Consider the following 21,526-nt stretch of genomic DNA (forward strand, 5'->3'; position numbering starts at 1 on the left):
AGATCCTTTGTAAGCCCAGGTGACCAGACTGTTCTTCTTGGACCTGGGATCCTCTGTCTCACCACTGTCTTGCAGGAGTTTGCTGGGGAAGGCCTGAGGACACTCGTGGTGGCCTATAAGAGCTTGGAGGAAGACTACTTCCAGGGTTGGATCAGGCGTCACCATGAAGCAAGCACTGCCTTGGAGGGACGGGAAGACAAACTGTCAGAGCTGTATGAGGAGATTGAAAAAGACCTAATGGTTGGTAATTCAGGGAATCTGGGCCAGGCTCTGAGGGAGGCAGCGAGGGTGGTGGTTTGTCAATAAACAGCTCAGAATGACTTCGGTAAACACTGCTCTGCAAACAGCTCTGCAAAGTGGGCTGTGTGACAGGAGCAGGTCAGAACACCATAGCCCTGGGTGTTCACTGGCACCTCCTTCAGGAGCCCACAACTGGGGTATCAGCCACCAGTTCAGGGGAATGGTTTTATTTTAACTCACGTGGGTGTCAGAGTAGCTTTCTCGTGATGAAGTGACATACCAGAGCCTGTAGGAGATGACGCGGACACAAATATTTCATAGCCATCCTTTGTATGTGTAAATGGCTGATCTATTTATTTTCCAGCCTTTGAAATGGCAGGCAGTGAATAATTTCCAGTGCCCACGAGAGTGCCTCCTTTGTTCTTCCAGCCCTGGGCAGGATGGGTAGATGATATCCATGAGCATGTTTATGTCAACTTGAAATTGAGCTAAACTGTGATCTTTGGGTCATTCTTCTCTCCCCAAGTGTTGTTACAGTTTTTAAATGCCCTGGAGGACTTGCCTGTGTTTTAGAGCCATGAATAATGAATGAAAAGCATGTGTGTGATCTGAAGAGAAGCAGTCTAGGTTTTGTACTTGTGGCAGTGCTTTCTCGAAACCCCGGAAATCCTGGCAGACACCTTTGCTCCTTCCATTAGCTGTATGCCAGAATGCCAGCAGTGCTCAGGGAAGAAGCAAGTGTGAGCTTGGGAAAGGCTGGCCTTTGGAAGTTCCATGGTCTCTCTAGCTGGATCAGAACTACTGTAAAACAGGGATTCTAGAGTTTTGAGGACCCTGTAGAGAAGTTCCTTCAGAGCTGTTACTTACATTGATAACTCTCATAGCAGATCTATGGTGGACATCTCAGGGTGCTGAAAGGGATCCCAGGCTTAAATTCCCAACCTCTGAATTGAGTCTCCAAGCAGCAGGAGGTTAGTGGTAGCAGTGAAACCTCCGTGTCTCTTTGACGACAGGTTAAAGCCACCAAATACCTTCAAACAGCAGAAAAAAGCCATAACTTCAAAATAATGAAGGTTTGTGTCCTGAGCAGTCTGTGGTGTAGCTGTGTGACAGTTTGGACTAGGGGTAGGCACAGGTCTGTTAAGGGCTGGAGAAGATGTTTAGCAGCCATGTGACATCTGCTGTACAGCACAGCTGGGATCAAGTTCCACACCAGAGGAGGTTTGGGGACACTCTTGGATCCAAAGTGTCTTTGTCCCTCTATTAAAGCTCTATCTGCTGTGAAGGGAACACATGGAGCAACACAGGCCTGTAGCTCTGCAAACATTCTTGCAAATAATTTCATGCAAATGCATAATCCATCGGAGCCTGGGGAGATTAGAGCCTAGAACATCTGCAGGATCAGGGCTGTACTCTCTACAGTAAATTTGCTGAGGAAGAATGACAATCAGTACAACCTTATTTCTGGGGATTTCATTTGTGTTAGCTTAAATAATTGGGTTTAATGCTTCCTCCTTTGATAGCAGTGGGAGGACTTAACCAGCTCCCTGCCATTTCTGTTAAGCTGCTAGGTGCCACAGCCATAGAGGACAAGCTACAAGATGGGGTCCCACAGACAATTGAGACTCTTGCCAAAGCCAACATCAAGATATGGGTTCTCACTGGAGATAAGCAAGGTAAAGGCACTACAACTTTGGCTGCTTCTCTTCTCCTCCACTGGTGGGGTGGTTCTGCTAGGACCTGTGTTCTCATTCTTTGAAAACTGCACAGAAGACAAACTTACACGGCTTTGCTTCATTGCCAGTTATGCAAAATTTCAGTTAACTGGAACTAGACCAGATGACTAGTTGGTGCCTGTCCTTAATTTCTGTCATGAGAATGGAAGCAGAGTGAAGGCAGCATCCTTTGCCTTCAGAGAGGTGACAGTAAGCATCCCATAGTCCCTGACATAAGCTGTGGAAAGGTGTCACCGTCATCCAGTTGATCATTCAGGTGATGAAGAAGCTGGAAAAAAACCTTGTCCTGCTTTCCAGAAACTTTAATGTTAAAGTGGATGTTGGGTGCATTTCAGCTTGTTTCTGGCTCTTATCATCCCAAATAGAAATGGAGAAAACATGGGCTTTTGGAGATGGAAAGAATAGCAAATAGTCTCCAGTGAATTCTTTTGGAGATACAGCATTTTCACTGAAACAATGTTGCTTCAGGGAGGCCAAAAGTATTTGCAAATAATTTCATCCAAGACATGAGCAGAGAATTTTTGAGAGAAATGAAATACTTAATTTTGTCATGTTCCAAATGCAATGGTTTTGCTATAAAATACCAAAATATATTTTCCAGAATTTTATGGGCAAAATGTAATATTCTTTTTCAGAGCTGTGGTTTGGTGCTTTTCTGGAAGCAGGGAGAGGGCAAGTTAAAAATCCTGAAAAAAAAATTTGAATCAGCATGAAATGCTTTTTTTTTTGTTGCTCCAAATATGTTGATCAAAGGGTATTTTAAGCTTTTTCATTTTGGTGGAGTTATTTTTTTCCTGTGGTCTTGTGAAGTCAAATTTGCTGCTATATCCATCAAAGTGGCTCTCCTGGTTCTTTTACTGTTGACTCTGAAAGGCTTCAGTCTCTTTTGGGTCAGAAAGAGAGCTTTTGTTATGTGAACAAAAAGGCCACAGAAATGGGTTAATCTGGGGCTGCTGAGATGGATTATCTTCCTGGTTTGCCTTTCCTAGAGACAGCAATGAATATTGGTTACTCCTGCAACTTGCTGAATGATGACATGGAAGAAGTTTTCATTGTTGAAGGTAGCACATCTGATGACGTACTGAATGAGCTGAGGTAAATGGCTGAAAAACAGTTTCAGTGCCATGCACTAGCACTATTTGTGTTTTGTGTCATTCCACCTTCTTTTTCCCTGTCAGCTTTCCTTGTTGCAGTTCATTCAGCTCTCCTTTAGATAAGGGAGAGCTGCCTCCCTGGAAGATCCAGAAGCTAAACACAATGTAGAAATCTCCTCTGAGAGTAAATGGTGAAGTTTCTTGATCCAAGAGCTCAAATTAAATAAAGGTTTATAACTCTAAAAGCAGAGTCAGATAGGGAATATCAGCTGAAATTGACCAACAAGTGGTCCTGAGCTACAAAGGCTTTGGCTCCAGGTCTGGGCTATGCTGTTGCTGTACTGCTCTTGCCATTTATTCATATTTCTGTCCTTTGTCTAGGAATTTCTTTTGTCTGGATACTTTTTTGGCAGTATCTGAGAACTTACCTTCCTTCCTCACCTCCTCTGTAGACACAGGTTCTTAGGTAAAGGTGGAAAATGGAAAGGTTCACAGTCTTTTTCTCTTGGAGTAGATGGCTGCCAGACAACATGCAGAGAAAACTGCATGTCTTTTGGGATACCATCCTTCATGGCACTCAGATGGTTTGTTTGACTTAAAATCAGCAGAAGTTTAGCAACACTTTGTTAGAGTTTCAGAGATGGGGATGATCTGTGCAGACAGCAGCAGCTAAACAATGCACAGTGTTGTAGGGATACAGCAAAAATTGGACTGAACTATCAAAGGGAAGCATTGATTTTTGTTTTCATAAAGTTCCTTTTACAAAACATAGGTATATATTTGCAAGGTTTTCGGATTTTCATTATTATCCTGGTTTCTTTTTTTTTTTAAGGAATGCAAGAAAAAAGATGAAACCAGACTCCTTTCTGGACAGTGATGAAATCAACATCCAGTTTGAAAAATCTTCGAAAAAGCAAATAATTATACCTGATGAGCAAGCAAATGGGGTGTACGGTCTGGTTATCACTGGCCACAGCCTGGTAAGGAAGGTTCAGAACCTTGCCAGGGATGAGTTCCCTGAAAAACTTACTGCAAGACATACTGAAAGTCTGAAAAATGTTTTAAAAATTGAACTCTAGAGGGCAAGGGGTTTTCCTCTCCTTTTTGAAGACTAGGTTCAGTGGTTATCTGAGGCATCAAAGGTGACAGACAATGTTTCAGAAGATTGTTCAGGAACAGAGAACAGTTGGCCTTGATCTTTGGGGAACAAGAGGGATAGAGCAGCTGGATCATATTTAATTTCTGGAAACATACTAGAAAAATAACAAGGTTTGTGTTTGCAGCAAGAAGATAACATGAGACGTGGGTTTCAATGCCAAGGACATATTCTACTAAATATAGCTGAAAACAGATATGCTTAATTTATAGGATATAGATATTATGACTTTACTAATTAATTTGTACTCTCTCCTGTGATCTTCCAAATAAACTGAAGCAATACACTCTAGATGAAATTGTGACAGATTAAAGACTTCTTGGGAAGTGAAGGCCTCACTGTTGGTCTAAAACAGCAGTTAGCTGTCATCTGCAGAGGGCTAAACCGGTTCTGTTTGGTGCTCAGTGTTTGCATGAACTGCTTAGAAAGAGAGCAGGTAACACCAGACTGGGAGAGAGTACAAAAACATCTGAGTCAGGCATGATCTGGAAAGCATGGGGGGAAACTGAGTCAGTTGGGATTTCTGAGCCTGGAGAACACTGATCAGTCTTGGTAATACTCTTCAAAATTATAACAGGTAAACAAAGTAACGGAATTAAACTAAGATAAGAGAGTTCTGGGTGAAATGTCTTCCTGGTGAGAACAGTGAAACTCTGCAATAAATTATCTATATTAGGAAATTTTTTAGAACCAGTTAAAGGAAAGAAAAAACAACTTAGATCAATTCAAACCTGTCTGCGAGGAATATGTAATTTATGTCAGGTTTATTTATCTGTTGTATTTTACTGTCCCAGATCTCAGTGAAAGCAAATAGACATATTTAGAAAGTTCTGGGAGGTGCCACCCCCCAGAAACAAAATGCTTCTGTTCCCTGTGGTTGCTACCTTCCTTAATGACAGCCCAGAAATTTTCACTCTCACCTCTACACCAGCCCAGGGAAAAAAAAAATATCTCATCTTTCTCTACTTTTGCCTCATGTGCCATGTGTATAGACCCCAAACACTGTCAGACAGTGCCTAGGTTGCCTTTGTCCCTCTTTTACACTCACTTCTCCTTGAACTCCAGGGCCATAGTCCTTGGATTCCCACTGCAAAGCAGACAAGGCGTCTGTCAAGTTTGGTCCATGTAAATTGCATGGACATCAGCTGGAAGCCCCTTGCCTGTTCCTAATCCATTGCTTCACCCTGCAGAGCAGCCCCTGAGCCTCTGGCAGTGATGTCAAAGCTTTCTTTATATTACTGGAAAAACACACACTGGCCTACACCCTGGCAAGGGGATATGTCCCACACAATCTGGGCTGTGTGGGAGCAGCCAGTCCACACAGCAGACGCAATGAGTTCCGCCAAGATTATGGCTTTCTCCTCATTGGGGACCACAAGGACAGTGCAGGCAAATCTAGATGTCATTTATTTATTTCTACAAGCTTGAACGATGGTGTGATACTGTCCCACACACAGCACCTGCTCAGTGCTCTATCCCTGCCTGTAGAGGGGTGTGAGGGCAGTGCTGGGCTATGCACACATCTGGGGTTGCCTGAAGAAAGCAGTGAACAGAAAATTGTCAGCATCCTTAATGGCATCATCACACCACTTTATTTGTATGCAGCTGCTCCATTAATATACAAAGTGGTATATTATACATACACAAAGTGGTAACATTTGGCTGGTGCTGTTCAGTGAGAATATTGAGGCAAAAGCCATCTCTGACTGCACTGACCAGCAGTACTCAGGCTGAACCACGAAAAGGTCTCCTGTGGATCAAGCCTGCTGCCATGACAGAGCAGAAAGGGGACACTGGTGACTCACAGCTCTCTGTTTCAAAAAGAAAGAATATGTGGCCTGAGGACTGTCTCCCTTACACAGACAAGGCAGTGGGCCCTGCTGTAATGGCTCTGAGCAGGAGTGAGCCTTGAAGATTCCTTCCGTACGTGTCTGCTAAAAAGAGACAACAAAGAACAGAGCCATAAAGCATTATCTGAAGGAAATTTGAAAAGCTCACACTGCTTCCTCCTCCTCATGAAGAGCTGGAGGGGTGACTAGACATCCAATTATCTCAGTGCTTCTCGAATAGAAATAACACAGCTGAATGATTTAAAAGGTCAGCACTCAGAATAAAGCAGCCTTCTCCTTAGTTTTGTGTTTTGCTGTGTCATGCCCACCTGGGCTTAACTTTTTACATTTTTTTTTTGTAATTAGGCACTTAACAAATTGAAATCTTTCCTATTTATCTCCCAGAGCTTAAATAGTAATCCAAGAGGGATGAGCGGAGACTCTCTCACATGGAGATACACAAGGCTGTCTCAGGCCCTGCAGCAGCTTCCTGCTTTTGGTGTTTGTCACTTCTGCCCTCTGTCAGGTTAAATCAGCCAGAGCAGGTGCTGTGCATGCCCAGCTGTTGTTCATACCCAGATGTGGTGCATACCCAGCTGTGGTGCATATCCAGATGTGGTGCCCCCAAAGTGCAGCCTTGTAGGAATAGGGTGCACAGTGTGATGTGCAGTGTGGATGCTCCCTGTGGCTGGGTGGATGGATTCACCCATGCTGGTGTAAGGGCCTGGCTCAGCTGTAGTGGGCACCTCACTGCACCCTCTGTGCCAGGCCCGGAGCTGCTGTGAGCCTGCCCTGAGTGCTCCCTTTCCTCCTTTCCTCTTTTCCTCCTTTCCAGGCTTATGCGCTGGAAGGGAACCTGGAGCTGGAGCTGGTGAGAACTGCCTGCATGTGCAAAGTGGTGATCTGCTGCCGGGTGACTCCCCTGCAGAAGGCCCAGGTGGTGGAGCTGGTGAAGAAGTACAAGAAGGCTGTGACCCTGGCGATCGGAGACGGTGCCAACGACGTCAGCATGATCAAAAGTGAGTGGTGGCTGACAGCCAGCGTGCTGTAGCAGACTGACTCAAAGAGGTGCTTGCTCTCTGAGGGAGGCTAGCAGCAGGAACACATATCTGAGGGCCTCCTGTACCACCCTCTTTGTAGAAACATGTGTCTGTGTCCCAGGTTTTGGCAGATCTCTATAGAGCACTCTCACTACAGGTTAGTTGTGTCTCCTGCCTTGTGGGTCACACTGGGCTCCTTCAGGAGCTAAGGTTGCACTAAGTGTCTCTTTTTTTGTTTCTCCCTTAGAGAAGATAAAATGGTTGGTCTTGATGATCTTACAGGTGTTTTCCAACCTAAATGGCTCTGTGATTCTATGAAAAGTTCACTTGGGCTGTGATGTGTCAATCAGTGGGTCTGCACGGCCACCATCGCAAGGACAATGTATATAACAAACAGTGTGGACCATAGAGGGCCTGACTCAAAGCAGAAATAAAATCTTTGTGCCCATAAATATTCTGCATAATATTATGTGGGGTGCTTTTTTCAGCATTTATTTGTGTCAGGACTGTTTGTTAATTATCTCCCTTGAGTTACATATGGTAGGCTTCCAGGCCTCTCCATCCTTGAGCATCATTTGATGCTGCGTTACCTCAGTGAATTTATGAAAAAAAATCCTAACTAGGTATAATTAAATTAAGATTATTCAGAAAGACCTATTGCTAATATTCCTTGTGTTAATTTGCAAGAATTGATTAACTGGAGCCTCTTAATTAAGAAAGAAAAGGCTAAGTAGAAAGCTTCAAGGGAGATAAGTCAGGCAGTCAGCAAAGAAAGGAGAAGAAAGTTAAAGTGTACATAATAATTAGAAACTAATCCATTCCCCCCACAAGAGGATTGAGACTATGGGGTTTTATCAATTCAGTTCAGTGGAAACATCTGAATCAAACCAGCCTTCAGCCACTAAGATTGTATTCATTAGTTAAAGCTGTATAATTAGCTGTCACATTAAGCTTATGTCCATGTTTAATAAACGCAAGTTACTATTAAAAAAAAAAAATATGTGGCTCTTCTATCTTATTATTTGATTGAACTAATAAAGCCCAGGAAACCTAAAAAGGCTACAGTCTGCCTTTTAGCACAGTGTTTGAGAAAATTTAAAATGGTTTGAAGATTTTGCCTGTCTGGGATGATATTTTAAGGCTCCTGGAAGGACATGCATGCATATTAAATAAAAGTCACATGTCAATATAAATTAAAGTTCCTGTTTCATAATAGCAGCCGTTATAAACAACAGTATTTGTGCTGCTGGAAAGCATTCAGAAAAAAACTGTAAACTGTCACTGAACCTATAATTTCATTGAAATAATAAAAGCCCACTTATGGGAAATGTATCATAGAGCCAAAATCATTAGTGCTGCTGAAAGAATTAGTGCACCAATTTCTTTTTTTTTTTTTGTTTTAAAAACTTTTCATTCTGACTTTCTATGAAGGCCGTGAGGGAATTAATATGGTATTTAATGCTGGATAATTCATTTTAAAAATGAATTTAAGAATATGGGGCAGTGAAAACTCTTGGTATAATGAAGTGACCGACGACCTTCTTGTTGCAGCTGCCCACATTGGGGTTGGCATCAGTGGCCAGGAGGGGATGCAGGCGGTCCTGTCCAGCGACTTCTCCTTCGCGCAGTTCCGCTACCTGCAGCGCCTGCTCCTGGTCCACGGGCGCTGGTCCTACATCCGCATGTGCAAGTTCCTCAAGTACTTCTTCTACAAGAATTTTGCCTTCACCTTGGTGCATTTCTGGTATGGCTTCTTCTCTGGCTTCTCAGCACAGGTAGGTCTGGCTTTGGTTTCATCAGGGACGTGGAGGTGGTCATAGGCAGCAGCTCTGCTGCGAAAACAGGCTGAGGGTGGAGGGCAGGTTCATCTGGGAGATGCGAAAGTTTCAGGGAGATCTTAGAGCACCTTTCAGTACCTAGAAGTGCTACAAGAGAGCTGTAGAGTAACTTCTTAGCAGGGCCTATTGCAATATGACAAAGGGTCGTGATTTTAGACTAAGCTTAGATTGATTAACAACGAAGTAGTTTTTTGCAATGAACTTTGTAAAACACTCACAGAAGTTGCCCAGAGAGGGGGTTGATGCCCCCCTCCTGGAAACATTCCAGATCAGGTTGGATGGGACTCTCAGCAACCCAACCTAGCTGAAGATGTCTGTGCTGATTGGAGGGAGGTTGATTTAGATGAATTTTACAGCACTCTTCCAAACAAAACCATTTTGTAAGTCTACATTTAGCATTTCCAAGTGAAGTGTCTGGAAACATTTCACAAGGAAATAAACAAAGCCATTCCTCCCACCTCACTAAACAAACTCAAGTCTGTATTCTTTAGCCACATAGGTATAAAGGAGATATTGCTGCCTCCATTGCTGCTGCTGGAGGACAGATGCCTGGAGACAGAATACGTATATTGTGTAATCATATAATCATTAAGATTGGAAAATACTTCCTAGATCATCGAGTCCAACCAAAAACCAAACACTATCATGTTCAACACTAAAGCATGTCCCCCAGTGCCACATCCACATGTTTTTTAAACACTCACCATCCTTTCAATGAAGATTTTTTCCCTAATATCCAGTATAAACTTTCTCCGGCATTTAGGTGCATTATGAAGCACATGCATCACTTGCAGGAATTTCAAAAGTATTCAAAGTGGTTGCAGCCATCAGCTGATGACACAGATTAGAGTTTCTTGGAAGACTCTATATGCTTGTGCTGTTAGCATATTTGGAGCAAGCAGTTTAACCTGCGATGCCTGTGGGCATCAGGAGCTTGCCATTGGAACACATCCAGAGTCAAAAACCTGGAGCTGGTTCATGGCAAACCAGCCTCCAACTAAACAGAGATGTGGGGAGTGCAGATATCAGGAGCTGGGGGTGCAGGGTGGTGCAAAGGGATCCTGCTCTGGCTACAGCCAGCAGTGGGTGCTCAGCTGCTGAGCTGGCATAATGTGATCCTTCCCCTCTTTAGGGATGCTGAGTTTGAGTCATCTCAACCCTTTTGTCTCAGCAACAACTCAAACCAAGGTGTTGCAGCAGGTAATTGCATATACTTTCAAAGAAATGGAAAGCACAACTTTTTGCTAACTTCACTTGCTTTGTTTTTGTTTTTGTTTTCCCAGACTGTCTATGATGAGTGGTTCATTACACTTTACAATTTGGTATACACCTCTCTCCCAGTGCTAGGAATGAGTCTCTTTGATCAGGTACTGTTTCTGTCATCACTTTGGGGATTTTATTCATAGGGGTTTTGTGTCCAGGTATTTTGAGTTGGTTCCATGAAGCAAAAGCACCTGACCTTTTGGCTACATACTGTGGTAACCTCTGAAATAATAATCTGACAGAGAGAACGTAAATCACAAAAAAAAGATGCACCAGAGAGAAGGTGTATTCCCTTCTAGTCATATAATTTGGGTTTTAGTAGTCCTGTGAGGAACAGGGAGTTGAGATAAATATGATTACCATGATTTGGCCTATAGGTTTCAGTGTGTGATGAGATTTTTGGGTTAGGCTCCTGCTTACAGCACCAGATGCCATTGCAACCCTCCCCTGGAGCAGTCATACCCTACTACCTGTGTTCCTGAAGCCTGGCAAGTGACTTCCTAATGACCAGACAAAACAACTAATTAACTGGATTTCTGAAAGTTTTTTTTTTTTTTCTTTTGCAAGTTCAGCCTTTCTAGTGAGTTCTTTCTGTGGTAATTTCACAGAAATTTCAACCTCACTATTACTGTGTGACTAGACAAAGGAGCAATAAAGCTGCTCCTGGATGCATTTTACAAGTTAAATGAAGAGGTATTGGTTACTTTCCAGTGGTTCAGTGCTCCACTCTGGACACTTAAGGGATCCAAGTGAGACAGCCTTGCCTGTGTGGGGAGGTATTTTCTAACCCTTAGCTTCCAGACAATTCTCTGTAGAACAGACCATGTAGTCTGCTTTAGATTAGGTGTATATTCTTTCTTTTTTTATCAGCTGTCAATTTTTTTTTAGCACAAGAAAGGTAAAATACTTTATGGAAAATATGCCCAGGTGACCTTGGGATGTGCCATGCCAGTAAGCACAACTGAGTGGATTGTGTGCTAGGCCTTTTCTCATGGAAATGCATGTCACAGGGACATGGCAGCCCTAACTGGCTCTGTGTCTTTGGCTGGGTGGCTGCCAGCAAATCTGACTGTCTCCTCTCTGCTTTCAGGATGTGGATGATCGCTGGAGCATGCTGTTCCCTCAGCTGTATGTGCCTGGCCAGCAAAACCTCTACTTTAACAAGGTGGTGTTTGTCAAGTGCATGTTGCAAGGGATCTACAGCTCCCTCATCCTCTTCTTCATCCCCTATGGGGCCATGTACAATACAATGAGGAGTGATGGGAAGGCCATTGCTGACTACCAGTCCTTTGCTCTGATGGCCCAGACCTGCTTACTGATCGTGGTGTCTGTACAGGTAAGGCATCCCAGGTAATACCTTTAGGAATTAGTTGTTTCATGATAGCAGCATCTGGAGGGCCATTGACAGCATTGCATTTGCTACTGCATTGTGCAATCTTGCAAAAAAAGTCTCTTGACACCAGATTAGTCTCCTCAGTTCAACAGAACAGGAGATCTGTATGCTATAAAAGATCAGGGTGACAGGAAAGAAGAGTCTTTGCCTTGGGAAGATTGCAGTCATAACAGACAAATTAGTTAAGGCAGGGAATAGAGAAGGACATGTTCTAGTTTTATGGGAAGGGTTTGAAGCACAGGGCTGTCTGTCTGCCATCAGGCAGTTATTTATAGGTTCTCCATTATGGAGATGTCTCTGCAGCCTGGCCCAGTGCATGATGTATGTGTGACGCAGCCTGAACTTGCTGGAAGAAATAGCTAAGACTTGGTGGTAGGAAAGTCAGATGGTACCATCAGGATGAGAGAGATTTCTGAAAAGAAAACCAATCAATCACACTTTCCTGGATAATAGTTCCTGCTGTCTGAAGTCTTTGCAGACTTGTTCTCCTAACTTATAGTGTAAGGAGTGGGGAAATGAAGCCTGACTTGTTTGAACTTACTGTGTTCAGCTCCGGGGCCCTCAGCATAAGAAGGAGGGGGCCTGTTGGAGCAAGTCCAGAGGAGGGCCATGAAGCTGATCAGAGGGCTGGAGCACCTCTGCTAAGGAGGCTGAGGACACTGGGATTGCTCAGTCTGGAGAAGAGGAAGCTCCAGGGAGACCTCATTGCAGCCTTGCAGTACTTACCAAGGGCCACAAGAAAGCTGGGTAGGGACTTTTCACACAGGCATGGAGTAATAGAAGAAGAGTTACTGGCTTTGAGATGAGAGTGGGTTTAGGTTAGATACTAGGAACAAATTCTTCCGTGTGAGGGGGTTGAGGCACAGGCACAAGTTGCCCTGAGAAGCTGTGGATGCCCCATCCCTGGAAGTGTTCAAGGTCAGGATGAATGGGGCTCTGGTCTAGTGGAAGGTGTCTCTGCCTAAGGCAGTGGGATTGGAACAGGATGATCTTTAAAGTCCCTTAATATCCTCTCTCTGGGATTGGCCACTAGTGAATGCTTGAGAAGAGGGAACAACAGGATAAATGTAGTAATCTTGCCTTCAATGGTTTCCCAGAATCTTATGATTTGTGACCTGTTATTTCTTGAGGCTTGAATAAATAGCATGCTCAGGGGGAGATGTACAAAGCAGAGGACAAGCTGTGTTCCCCACAGATCTGCTAAATCAGGAAGGCACTGACAATAGCTGCATTGCTCTCTTCTTTCAGATTGGCTTGGACACCTCTTACTGGACAGTTGTCAACCAGTTCTTCATCTGGGGCAGCCTTTCTGTTTATTTTGCTATCACCTTCACCATGTACAGTGACGGCATGTACCTGATCTTCACAGCCTCCTTTCCCTTCATTGGTAAGCCTGGGGACAAATCTGGATTGCACTCAGAATGGATATACTGCAGGGCTTAAAGTTTCCAAGCATTTCTATGTATATTTCAGGATATATTGGTTGCCTTTTCTGCAAGAAATGCCAGGATATTTCTGAGGGTTGCTGGGATTTATTTTGAATCCCATCCATCCAGGTGAATGTGTGCCATGTTCCCTTCCTTATGTAAGATTCCCATGCAGTCATAAGAATTGTCTTTTAAATAAACATAATGAGCTGGATGGAATGCTTTCTGCTGCTCTTCTATGTCTGGATTCCAGATATCCAATTTTTACAGCTATATAGGAGCGTCTTATTTGTAGCTGTGTGATCTTTTTAAATAAGTTAACATTTTGGCATAGGAACACATAGAAGTACAACATCCAGTCAGACATGAGAAAAATGCCATGTGATTATGGTGAGCCTTCTGCCAGGATAAATGGCAAAATCCCCAACAACAAAACATACCAGTGGTGACCAGGTCTTTGTAGTTATTTTACACAACAGATTTCTGAACACGTGCAAACAATGAAGGATAAAAGATGAGTCCATCACCTGAGACTCTGACCAGGATGAACATGTACTTATATGTAAGCAAAGTAATTAAAAGTAATCCAGATGTTTTTAATAGCTCTGTGCATCCATAGCCAATATAGATAAAACATTGTTACGAGTCTCTACTTATGAAATCCCAACACTTTTTATTTCAAGTCTCAGATCTTTGTATTAATCAACGCCTTCATTTTTTACTGACTTTTTCAGTAAAAACTTCTTTTGTCTATCTTCACTGCAACAGCAAAGGCCTTAGAAATATCTGAGATGCAGGTTAGTTGTTGCAACATATCTTTCAAGCAGATGATCACATCCACTTTGAGATGGCTTTAAGAATCAAAAATGCTGAGTGAGAGAAATCAGAATGTCTGTTCAGTTTCCCAGGCCAGGTGGACAGTTGGACTGGATTATCTTGAAGGTCTCTTCCCACCTTGAGGATTCTATGATGGTTATAACTCACTTGCCAGGGGTATCTCATCTGCTGCTCTGTTGTTACTACATTGGTCAAAGAAGCCACAGTGCTGAGGGCCTCTTAATAAGGTCCCAGTTTGAAACCATTTTTTAAGGAAAGTGTTTCTAGTCTGGACTAAGACAACTTGTTTACTTACATTTCAGTGAAGTTGTATTACAGCAGAATTTGGCCAACTGGAAAGAAAATATTCAGCAAATACACTGCCAACACCAGCATCATTAAGTCCTGTAATGAGGGTTTTGCAGACTGTTTGGTCTATTCTACATTCCCACAGTTTTGTAAAAGCCAGAAATGAGCACTTTGGTTTCAAAGGAGGTGTCAGTGACATGCCACCACGTGGCAGTGATGCTGCCAATACCCCATTAGGCTACACTGTCTGTGCAGTTCCCCAGAGCAACACATGCTCCTCTCACAAAGGGCAGTGATTCCCATTGCCTGCTGGGCAGAGCCAGTATTTAATATCCTTTAGGAAATGGTGCAGGGAAGCAAGAAAGCATTATTCTTCCTTTTGCGCTGGAGTCCTGGGCTGCTGCTTAAGGTCTCCTGAATGTTTATATCAATCCTTTGCTGTGATTTGACTCTTCACAGAGAGAAAAGACTCACTCTGACACCATTGTCCACCTGGGTTGTTGCTGCAGTCATGTCTGGACATTGCATTTCTCTTTGCTCATCTCAGACAGTGACAGTGGCTTTGCAGTTCTCTCTACAGCCAGGTGATTTCAATGTTGGAGATGATGTCCGCCTTGTATTTTGGTCTATTTGCCAGGTGCTCTGAAATCACAGAGAGCAACAGGGAATAATGGTGGGAGCTGCTGCTTTTGCAGTTTTAATCGTGTGTGTGTTTGTTTGTTTTCCAGGTACGGCTCGTAGCACACTCAGCCAACCCAACGTGTGGCTGGCCATCTTCCTCAGCATCGCCCTCTGCGTGCTGCCCGTGGTTGGCTTCCGATTCCTGAAGGCTCAGTTAAAGCCTACTCCCAGTGACAAAGTAAGGAGATACCTCATTAAACCAGAAATCCTGCTTGCCACGTCCTAGGCTCACCGTGGAGCCACATTTCATGGGCTTGGCATCACCTGGGCTGTGTGTCTGTATTGGTACAACTGCTGCCATCTGTCTGTCCCTCACTCCCCAAAGAACAAGGATTGAATTTTGGGTTTGGCACGGTTCAAACCATCTGCAGCTGGGACCAAGGCTGAGATTATTTAGATGTGGATTAGATTGCTCTGAGGCAGGAAAGCTGCACTATTTTTAGATGCAGGGTTTAAGCGCTGTGGCTCAGTGGCAAAGGAGTGGCATGTTCCTCCTGCCCTGATTCTGTGCAGTTTTTAGCCTGGCAGACCACAGGCTTTCACCCTCCACCAGGGGATATATGTTTGCTGGGGATTTTTTTTACTTATTTCAGAATTTACTTTTTGTAGCCAATGGCTGTATGCCCCCTCTGGAACCAGCTTCCCTCCCATCCCTGGGAATATGAAGGTGAGGGCACCAGGGCAGGGAGAGGCAGGGAGTGATGGAGTGGACAGGGAGTGCACTGCTCACTGCAGCCAAGGGACCCCTCAAGAGCATCAGGGCATTCAGAGCTCCCCGGGCTCGCTCCCAAGCAGGAGCATTTGCTGAATGCTGCTGCCACCTCGTGCTTCCTTCCTCTCCCTGCGCCGAGCTGCTGCGAATCGGGGTCAGAGCACAGCCCCAGGGCAAGGCTCCGCAGCTGACGCCCTCCCTGGTCATCCCCGGGATGGCTGTAGGAGAACATGTCACGGGAATTCTCAGCCCTCACAGAGAGGGTAGGCGGGTGTTAGGGACCTGCTGGGTAGGGAGGTCCTTGGGACACAGCTGGAGGCAGTTGGGGGGGTGTAAAAATGGGCAGAGTTTACCTCAGCTGAGCAGAATTCAACCACAGCTGTCGCACAGAATCCCAGCCTCACTGCTGAGGTTGAGCATCCCTCTCTCTCTAGCACAAAATTACCTCTCTGCCTCCTCTTGGAAGTGAATGGTCACAGGATGGGAGTGGGTTTCCAGCTCTCCAGCTCCACAGAGTCCCCCAGATGGTAGCAGACAGGCCTGATGTTTAGAGAGGCCAAGCACCTGCCGCTGCCATTGTGCCAAGCAAGAAGCACAGGAGTCTGGCAGCTGGGGGTTCTGCTGAGCCACAGGCTCTCAAGAGCAGCATTAGACAGCCCCATTCTGAAAAGGTTCTTGACAGCAGATTAACTCAGTGGCCACCTGGGAGCAGAAAGCCCACTATCTGCAAATAAAGTGCAGTATTTATTTCCCATCTGCCAAGGAATACAGGAATCTCTCAATTATCCCTATAAGCATTCAAAGCCAAGTTGTATGAGATGTTGATACACCTGATATAGTGGCAGCGGGGTTGGAATGAGATGATCCTCAAGGTCCCTTCCAACCCAAGCCACTCTATGATTTCATAGTTCTATAACATTCATCATTGTAATCATAAAAGGCTTTTATGTATCAGAAACTCCCTTTACTATCCTGTTTTCTATATTAAATATGCCAGTCCTTGAATATTTCTTTATTAGTTTTGTGGAATTTTGACTTTTTGAGATGACTTTCACATTGTGGGTGATTTGAGTGAAAGTCCTACAGCGATACCCCAACCATGGCATATCAGAGATGTGGGGAATTCATGGAAATAAAATTCCCTCTCATGATTTACAGATGATGCTCCCATTAACACCTTTTAGAATGGAATGGAATGGAATGGAATGGAATGGAATGGAATGGAATGGAATGGAATGGAATAGAATAGAATAGAATAGAATAGAATAGAATAGAATAGAATAGAATAGAATAGAATAGAATATTCCTCATTTTTCCTCTGGATTCCTGCTTTTGTTTCCCTTTCTCTGCTCCTCTTCCCTCTGCTTGTTAATGATGCATTTAATGATGCTTGTTAATAATGACTCCGCTTTTCCCGCCTTCTCTTGCGGTTCCCAGGTGCTGCTGAAGATCAAGGAAGCCAAGAAGAGGCCCCCTCCGCCCTCTCCCAAGCGGCGCCTGCGCCGCACCAGCACGCGCCGCTCCGGCTACGCCTTCTCCCACCAGCACGGTTTCGGAGCCCTCATCATGTCCGGGAGGAACATGAGGCCAAAGTCACCTTTTGCCACAACGGGAACATTTTCACCCAACAGTGACAAATATAAACACAAAGGATTGTAACGGAGGAGGAAGAAAAAAGGAGAGAAGAAAAAAGACACACCCCACTTCACCCCCTTTTCCCCCTTAAAGATTAACAAAGCAAACCAAAGTAAAGGGCTGTCAGGAGAGGGGGCTGTGCTGCCTGCAAGGCACCAAGACGCTGGCTACCCAGAACTCTGCCCTCTGGGCTGCCAAATCGAGGACTTGGGGCTTTCCTTTCACCCACGTGCACTCTCTGATTCTAGTTTCTTCTCCAGAGACGTGTGCTGCTGCTGGGGAAGGCGAGCAGGGTGACCTGCAGCGTGGAGTTGCGTGGTATCCCAGAGGGCCTCCCTGGCACAAGAGAGAGCGTGCCGTGGGAGGCATCTCTGCTCCCTGAGATTGTTCATAATGATAATATTTTTTTTTCCCTCTAACTATATACCTCAGAGCAAAGAGAATTTCAGCCTGAGGAAAAGGTTGAATTGGCAATGTCTTTCTCAGTCATGTGCCTTCTATTTTTCTTCATGAATCCACTCTGGGCCGTATTACTGGGGTGACAGTATTGACCCCAGGTGTGCCTTAGGTCCAGCCACACAACCCACAAATCCATAGCCTTTGTAACATGTGTGATTTTGTAGCCTTTTGACTGTGATCCACTTTCTCAAGAGATGGCCAGTACCCAAACACCACCCTCTTCCCACATCTGCCATCAGGAAATGCTGCAAGCTCAGAGAAACCCTTAGTAGGTCAAGGGACCAGGAGCTGACAGTCATCAGCCTGCCCTGATTTATCTGGGTTGCAAATCTGCTCTTGTAAAGGATTATTGTCCTCAGAACCCTCTCAAGTTTTGTAATTGGGCACCAGCCATTTCATTTAGACTTAAAATAAAAGAGCAGAAGGCACTCAGGCTTCCTTATGGATCAAATAATGAAATCTGGCCCCTGAGAAGCCCATGCCGTGATTAGGGCTCACCTGAGCTACCAGCACGAGGCATCTGCCCCCCCTTAACAGAATGAGGTGTGTGCACATCTGGCTTGATGGTGATCACACCAGAATTACTGAAGCCAGAAAAGCTATTTCATGGCCAGCAGCTGAAATAACCTTTGCTCCACTGGTGCTGGGGTTCAGTGTGAGGGATGAAGCATGGCCTGGTGGCTCCCTCACCCTCCCTGATGAGCAGAGTGGCCACAATTCAGAGGAACTCAGTGAGGCCTCAGGAGTCTCTGCAGTGTTTCATGGCTGCAGTGTTTCTCTGTGCTGGCTCAAATTTTAGTTGGGAACAGGTTATCTATCAAACATGGGTAGCAGAGAGCTGAAAATCCAACCAGTCTGACTGCCAGCAGAGGGACCTAAAATGCACAGACGCAGCTAAAGACGTGGTGATCCTGAGGGACTGGGATTTGCTCGCTGTTTTGTCACAGCAACTCCATAATCAGCAGGGTTACTGGGTGGAAGGCCAGCGTGGCAGCATGAGAGTATGTGCTGCCAACACTGCTGAGCTGTCTAAATGCAGCTTTTTTTGTGCAGAGGACTAGGCCTCTGGCTGTTGTTACGGGGGTGGTTTTTTGTTTTTGTTTTTTTGTTGAGGTTGGGTTTTTTTTTCAGCTCCATTATACAAATTTAGACTCCTTTCATAATTTGAATTGGATTTTTTTTGTGCAGTAATCGGTTGATATTCATGAGACTCTGCCCTGAGTCTCTGTGCTGTCAGGAAGCAGTGTATGATGGCAAGAGGCCAGCCATGTCCCCGTGTCATGGAACACCCTGCTGCCTGTGGTCCCAGTTTCAGCAATTACTGTGTGAGATTGTTTGAGCTCTAATAGAAGGTTTCATCTCCCTGTGTTTTAATTTAGTGCAGGAAAGAAAAAAACAAAAACCACAACCATACTAGTCCGTTGCACCTGCTGCTTGGGGAGGCTTGTTGCAAACTGTGGTATTAAATTTCAGCATGGCCAGTGCAAAACTGGAGCTGGGACTGGGTCCAGACTTTGGTGTCTAGGAGCTGCTTGCTAGGGAAGGAGTAAATTATCTGGTGATCTCCCCTGGAAGGAGACACCTGAGTAAAGTGAGAGCCTGCACTCTGGCTGAGGAAACCACTGTGGTAATTCATGCTTGTCACCTCCCCCTGATTTACCATTCACTTCGCAGAGACAATCATGGCTTTCTGACCAGGATTATGCTTTTCACAGTCAGCCTCCCTGGGGTTAGGGGGAAAAGGAGAATTTGTGCAGATAAGCAGACATAGCCATGATACCCAGACTGGTCTGTGGATTGAAAGTCGTATCAAAGCTGTTCCTGGCATCTGATGCAGCAGAATATATTGCAGAGCAGCAGAGGCAGACCTTGTGCTGACAGAGCAAGGAAAATCTGACACTGTGCCTCTCTTCTCATACAGTTTACGTGCAAAGTACTCACCTTCTGGCTAAAAGGGGATTTGAAAATGTTGGCTACAACATGTAGGGGATAATAAAGCTGTTGGTGAGCTTGCACCAGATACAATTCTTTCGGTGGTTTAACACAATCAGCATCTGAAACACATCAGCTGGCAGTGATGTCTGTCCTACATCACTCCTGATTTTGTAAAATAATTGTTTTTTTTTTTTTTTAATAAAAAGAGAATATTGGGATGATAGATTCCGTGGCACACTGTTAATTGATGTAACAAGTTTATACGCAGAAGTGCACGGGGGGGGGGACGGTCTGTAGGACAATGGATCTGAGACGGCAACCCTTTTCATCCGGTATCCTGACGCGGTAAGCACACAAATTCCCAAAATTTTCCATCCTGGCTAGGATGTTTTAAGAGGAAACTTAGAGGAAACGTCAGACATCCTTAGGCGGAGGACCCGTTGTGGGCGGGCGGCGCGGAGAGCCCGCCCCGCGGAGCGGCTGTAAACAGCGGAGCGATGCGGGCGCTCGGTAAGGGACGGCGGCGGGGATTGTGCGGGAATGTGCGGGAACTGTGCGGGAATTGCGCGGGCAGGAGCGGGGCGGCTGCTTCTCGTGTGCGCGGTGCTCTGCTGGGCTCCCCGGGGGAGGTCAGACCGCGTGTCATCGTCTGTGCCGTGTCTGAAAATTATAATTTGGTCTTCTATGAGGCTCTGGTTTTTAACAGACATGTCAAAAATTAATCCCTGAAATAGATTTTGGAGTTTGTTTTCACCCTCTCCCTTTTTTCGTCCTCATTATTCCATAATATAAATATTCACAGTTTGAACATTGTTTTGCTGTTGTGCCTGTACTTGCTGCCCTGATGGGCTGCAGTTTGGGGGTCGAGAACGATAGTGGTAATGATAATACTGATAATGCTCTGATGGTGTTGAGGCACTAGAACAGGAGGCCCAGAGAAGCTGTAGGTGCCCTATCCTTGGGAGTGCTCAAGGTCAGGTTGGATGGGGCTCTGAACAACCTGGTCTGGTGCAGGGTGTCCCTGCCCATGGCAGGGGGATGGAACAAGGTGGTCTTTAAGATCCCTTCCAATGCAAACCATTCTGTGATTCTTGATAACCAGTGATGATGTGTTTCCTTGTCTTAACGCTGCAGCAGAGCAGAGCTTGGAGCAGCTCTCTCTCCTGAACCCACAGGGTGACAGTGAGCAATCTCTGTCCCTGATGCTGTGAGGCAGCAGGTGTGTTTGGGCAGAGGCACATCAAGGGTGTTCTCCATTGCTAACTGCAACACCTGCATTCCAGGCTGCCTGGTAGCTCTCACTCTGCCCGTGTGCATCCACACAACTCTCTCCCACTGACCTGTACCCTGGAAATCCTTACTCGTGAGCAGCTCTTAGGAAATGGGAGGGCAGAGGAGCAGTACGTGCTTGCCCTGGGCTCTCCAGTTGGATACTCAGCAAAGTCTGTTGCATGAATGGAGACATCTCAGTAATGACCCACGCTAATTACCAGCTGGAACAAAACCAGGAGCACAAAGGCCCTCTTGGATAACTGTGGGCACATGCACTGTATCTCTAACCCCATGAGACCTCTGATAAAATTCTTCCTAAATCCAGGTATTTCAGTTGGAAAGCTTCCTGTCCTAAGGGTTGATTTTCATCTCTCTCTAATTTTCAACCTAAATGTGTTCACTGCATTTATTCTCTTGTTGTTATGCCAGCTTTACACTTTTGCTTCAGCACTTTTGTTTGTCTCCTGTGGTATATTTAGACAGCAATCCTATCCGCTCTCTGCCTACATTTGCCTAGGCTAAACAAGCCAGGCTCTTAAGTTTCTTCTTGTTTGATAGGTTTTTTGTTTCCCTCAGGCCCTTTCTGCACCTGTTCATTTGAGTTTATAATTTTTAAATGTGGGTGACCAGAATTTTTTTTGCATGATGCTTCTTTTATCAGTGCCTATACAATAGCTCTGGTATTTCACTG

General features: G+C 45.0%; 2 protein-coding genes across 6 annotated transcripts in view; both read left to right on the forward strand.

The window, feature by feature from the left end:
- The window catches only part of LOC134432513 (phospholipid-transporting ATPase ID-like), an 85,701-nt gene extending 65,915 nt beyond the window's left edge, over nt 1-19,786 (forward strand). For all 4 annotated transcript variants that reach the window (XM_063181348.1, XM_063181347.1, XM_063181346.1 and 1 more), the window contains exons 18-28: nt 76-240; nt 1,805-1,916; nt 2,966-3,071; nt 3,903-4,050; nt 6,891-7,074; nt 8,647-8,870; nt 10,217-10,300; nt 11,287-11,532; nt 12,838-12,976; nt 14,870-15,000; nt 16,972-19,786. In XM_063181348.1, coding sequence (XP_063037418.1) covers nt 76-240; nt 1,805-1,916; nt 2,966-3,071; nt 3,903-4,050; nt 6,891-7,074; nt 8,647-8,870; nt 10,217-10,300; nt 11,287-11,532; nt 12,838-12,976; nt 14,870-15,000; nt 16,972-17,193 — 1,761 coding nt within the window. In that variant the 3' untranslated portion in view covers nt 17,194-19,786. The remainder of the gene's footprint in view (nt 1-75; nt 241-1,804; nt 1,917-2,965; nt 3,072-3,902; nt 4,051-6,890; nt 7,075-8,646; nt 8,871-10,216; nt 10,301-11,286; nt 11,533-12,837; nt 12,977-14,869; nt 15,001-16,971) is intronic.
- A 140-nt stretch (nt 19,787-19,926) lies between these two features.
- RUSC2 (RUN and SH3 domain containing 2) overlaps nt 19,927-21,526 on the forward strand; it is a 58,221-nt gene continuing 56,621 nt past the window's right edge. For both annotated transcript variants that reach the window (XM_063181341.1, XM_063181343.1), the window contains exon 1: nt 19,927-20,073. The gene's annotated coding sequence lies outside the window, so the exon portion shown is untranslated. The remainder of the gene's footprint in view (nt 20,074-21,526) is intronic.

This window comes from Melospiza melodia, chromosome Z (assembly GCF_035770615.1).
Source record: "Melospiza melodia melodia isolate bMelMel2 chromosome Z, bMelMel2.pri, whole genome shotgun sequence".
NCBI lineage: Eukaryota > Metazoa > Chordata > Aves > Passeriformes > Passerellidae > Melospiza > Melospiza melodia.